The sequence below is a fragment of the Nematolebias whitei genome, chromosome 5 (assembly GCF_014905685.2).
Source record: "Nematolebias whitei isolate Nwh7 chromosome 5, NemWhi1, whole genome shotgun sequence".
Taxonomy (NCBI): domain Eukaryota; kingdom Metazoa; phylum Chordata; class Actinopteri; order Cyprinodontiformes; family Rivulidae; genus Nematolebias; species Nematolebias whitei.
In genome coordinates, this window is record NC_056502.1 from 1,491,736 (window position 1) to 1,495,888 (window position 4,153).

At 54.5% G+C, this 4,153-nt stretch overlaps 1 protein-coding gene across 1 annotated transcript in view; it reads right to left on the minus strand.

The window, feature by feature from the left end:
- The window catches only part of LOC119409600 (DENN domain-containing protein 4B), a 43,564-nt gene that overhangs the window by 1,842 nt on the left and 37,569 nt on the right, over positions 1-4,153 (minus strand). Inside the window, exons 13-20 of the mRNA XM_037676499.1 lie at positions 2,840-2,984; positions 2,600-2,749; positions 2,005-2,242; positions 1,601-1,931; positions 1,070-1,174; positions 816-991; positions 592-748; positions 279-518 (exon numbers count right to left, since the gene is read on the minus strand). Coding sequence (XP_037532427.1) covers positions 279-518; positions 592-748; positions 816-991; positions 1,070-1,174; positions 1,601-1,931; positions 2,005-2,242; positions 2,600-2,749; positions 2,840-2,984 — 1,542 coding nt within the window. The remainder of the gene's footprint in view (positions 1-278; positions 519-591; positions 749-815; positions 992-1,069; positions 1,175-1,600; positions 1,932-2,004; positions 2,243-2,599; positions 2,750-2,839; positions 2,985-4,153) is intronic.

The window sequence follows — 4,153 nt, forward strand, 5'->3', positions numbered from 1 at the left end:
GATCAGGGGTTTGGATCATGTCTGGATGAGGGGTTTGAATCAGGACTGGATCAGGGGTTTAGATCAGGACCAGATCAGGACTGTATCAGGACTGTATCAGGGGTTTGGATCAGGACTGGATCAGGAGTTTGGATCAGGACCAGATCAGGACTGGATCAGGGGTTTGGATCAGGACCAGATCAGGACTGGATCAGGGGTTTGGATCAGGACCAACAGAACCACAGCTGGATACAATGAATCCAAACTTTAGCTTGATGCAGAACCAGAACCCGACCCACCTGTGTGAAGTGGCTGACCAGCGCAGAGTTTCGGACCAGCTGCAGCAGGTTACTGGGCAGGCCGAGCCGCTGGAAGAACCAGACCAGGTTCCAGAAGATTATGGAGTGGCTGTCCAGGAACTGAGGCTGGGCCAGAACCGCCTCGCCATCGTTCTGCAGAAGACTCTCCAGCTCCTTCCTCAGAACCAGAGGGCTCAGGTAGGCCACCGTCACCTGGGGAGTCCCGCCCACTGACGGCACCTGACAAAGATGGCGGAGCCTGTTAGCGTGTCATGAACAGAAAGAGTGGGGTAGGCGTATATGAGACCAGTACCGTGGTGGTTCTGCTGGTTTCAGAGTAGCTGCTGGTCTCGGAGCTCGAGTCGTCGCTCAGTCCGTTGCAGTGGTGCCGCAGGGGGGCCTGCGGACCACTGGGGGGCCTCACGGCACTCTCCACCTCATCCTCCAGGTTCAGGTTACAGCGCTCCGCACTGAGAGGGAGCAGGTCATCAGGTCCAACAGAACCAAGTCCATTTGAGTTCTGGTCCGGGCTCCTACCTGCTGACGGGTCCGAGGTCGCAGATCTCTGCGTTCAGGAACGGCACGAAGGAGGCGCCGCAGAACGGGCAGGACGAGTTCAGGTTGGAGTCGTCTGACGTCCAGCCCGCCATGATCTCCTCGTCGTAAACCAAAGAGTTGCAGCTGCGGCACAGCGAGCAGCTGGACATCAGAACCTGCACACACGGAACCACAGCTGTACCGGCAACTGGGTCGGCAAAGAACCGCCCCCATCCATCACAACGACCATTTACCTCAATCCCTGCCGCGTCTTGGTTGGAGTCCCATGACCTGCGCAGAGGGAACGCTTGAGTGGGCGTGTCCGACAGGTCCAGGTCACTTCCTACAGACAGAGAGCTCTGAGGACACACGACAGGAAGTGGATTATTCAGGAGTCTAACCTTTCTGTTTGACGCATCACTTCCTGTTTACCACAGCCTGAGAAATCTTAGAGACAGGACCAGAAACTGGAAGTTGAAGCCACAGAGTGCAGTTTTTAAGCCCCGCCCCTCCACTGAAGAACGTTTTCAGACTTGGTCTTCCAACTCCTTCAGGTTCTTGCGGTCGATTGTAACACGTTTAGCTGTAACAAGTTATTTCATGTATCAGAAAAGGTCATGTGACACCATGACGGCGTGCAGGAGAGTAGGCGGGGCTTCACACTAAATGGCAGCTTCTATGAAACATGGTAACAACCAAGAGTACCTTTGAGTACCTTTGAGCTTCAGAACTTTTTAGCCAGTCAGATGGGACCGGTTCTGAAAGCTCATCAGTGTTCAGCTCACCTCGGACGTGGCGTTCGCCAGGCGCTCCTTGGCTTTCAGCAGAGTTTCGGTCACTTGAGATTTCCTGGACTGCCTCTGCTCTGATATTCTTCTTCCTGTCCCTCCTCCTCCTGCTCCTCCTGACCTCCGGTTGTCCATGCTGACTGCTCTGCGTGACGACGCTCGGAGTCTGGTGGGCGTGAGGAGCTGCTGCAGTTTTCCTGTCAGACCTCCTCGGCTCGGAGACGACACGTTGTTGGAGTTCTCGTCTACAGTCTTGTTCCTGTGGGCGGAGTCTGTCACCCTCTCAGACCTGGGGTTCCTGTGGGCGGAGTCTGTCACCCTCTCAGACCTGGAGTTAGAGGTCCGATTGGGTCAGTTGGATCGAACCAGTAAGAAGAGCAGAACCAAAGAAAGACACCGACCTGCCGTCTCTGTCCTCAGGTGGGTAGCTGCAGTCCAGTTCTGAGTCCGCAGACTCGGCACACTCTGAGTAGAAGGTGGACAGGCAGACCTGACTTCGGGGGACCACCACCCCACAGAGGGGCACCAGAGGAGGGGCGGAGACATTTCGCTGTCCCAGAGGAGGTTTCTGAGAGACGGGATCTCCACAACCATTCATCTTGGCATCAGGGAGGACAGTCCTCCTACAAGGTCGAACATCTGGAGGGGTGGAAGAGGAGAAGAGGTCAGAGTCCAGGTCCATCAAGACTTTGTGGTCCATCAGGACTCTGTGGTCCATCTGGATACTGTGGTCAAATCAGGACTCTGAGGTCCATCAGGACCCTGTGGTACATCAGGACTCTGTGGTCCATCTGGACTCTGTGGTCCATCTGGATGCTGTGGTTAAATCAGGACTCTGAGGTCCATCAGGACCCTGTGGTCCATCTGGATGCTGTGATCAAATCAGGACTCTGAGGTTCATCAGGACTCTGAGGTTCATCAGGACTCTGAGGTCCATTAGGACTCTGAGGTCCTGAGGATGAGGACCTCAGGGTCTTGAGGACTTTGAGGTCTTACCGTCTCTGGGCATCTTCATGCTGCTCAGGCTGCTGCTCTTAATCAGAGACCCAGTCAGAGACTCATGACTGGAACTCTGGCTCAGACCGGTCCAACTGGACTGACGGATCAGGTGTGGGCGGAGCTTCATGTCCGGATCCGTCACCACGTCTTCAACAGAACCAGAAGACAGCAGTCTTTAAGACCAGAGGTTTGGACCGAGGTCACCATGAGACCTAATGGAGCCGCAGAGGTTCAGACCTGCTCTGGAGCCCACAGAGTCGCTCTTCTGCCGCCGTCTGATTGGTCGTCTGAACTGAGCCACAGCCAATAGGACGTTCCTCAGCTTGACCCAGCGGAGACGGCCTCCCTGATTGGTCGAAGGCCACTTGCTCTCCAGGACGGCCTGAGGAGAGAAGAACCAGATGAAAATGGACCAGGAGCAACAACAACAACCACAACATTTAAAAAAATTATACGACAGGAGGACAGCAGTGAGACCAGCTATCTTGTATGGTTTGGAGACAGAGACATGGACAAAAAGACAGGAGACAGAACTGGAAGTGTCAGAAATTAAGATGTTGAGGTTCTCCTTAGGAGAGACAAGGATGGAGAAGATCAGGAATGAGATCATCAGAGGTACAGCACAGGTTGAACACCTGGGAGATGAAGTTAGAGAGGACACACTGAGATGGTTTGGACATGTCCAGAGGAGGGACAGTGGTTTGGACATGTCCAGAGGAGGGACAGTGGTTTGGACATGTCCAGAGGAAGGACAGTAGAGGAGGGACAGTGGTTTGGTCATGTCCAGAGGAGGGACAGTGGTTTGGACATGTCCAGAAGAGGGACAGTGATTTGGACATGTCCAGAGGAGGGACAGTGGTTTAGACATGTCCAGAGGAGGGACAGTAGAGGAGGGACAGTGGTTTGGACATGTCCAGAGGAGGGACAGTAGAGGAGGGACAGTGATTTGGTCATGTCCAGAGGAGGGATAGTGGTTTGGTCATGTCCAGAGGAGGGACAGTGGAATGGACATGTCCAGAGGAGGGACAGTAGAGGAGGGACAGTGGTTTGGACATGTCCAGAGGAGGGACAGTAGAGGAGGGACAGTGGTTAGGTCATGTCCAGAGGAGGGACAGTGGTTTGGACATGTCCAGAGGAGGGACAGAAGAGGAGGGACAGTGGTTTGGTCATGTCCAGAGGAGGGACATTGGAATGGACATGCCCAGAAGAGGGACAGTGGTTTGGTCATGTCCACAGGAGGGATAGTGGTTTGGTCATGTCCAGAGGAGGGACAGTGGTTTGGACATGTCCAGAGGAAGGACAGTAGAGGAGGGACAGTGGTTTGGTCATGTCCAGAGGAGGGACAGTGGTTTGGACATGTCCAGAAGAGGGACAGTGATTTGGACATGTCCAGAGGAGGGACAGTGGTTTGGACATGTCCAGAGGAGGGACAGTAGAGGAGGGACAGTGGTTTGGACATGTCCAGAGGAGGGACAGTAGAGGAGGGACAGTGGTTTGGTCATGCCCAGAGGAGGGACAGTGGTTTGGACATGTCCAGAGGAGGGACAGTGG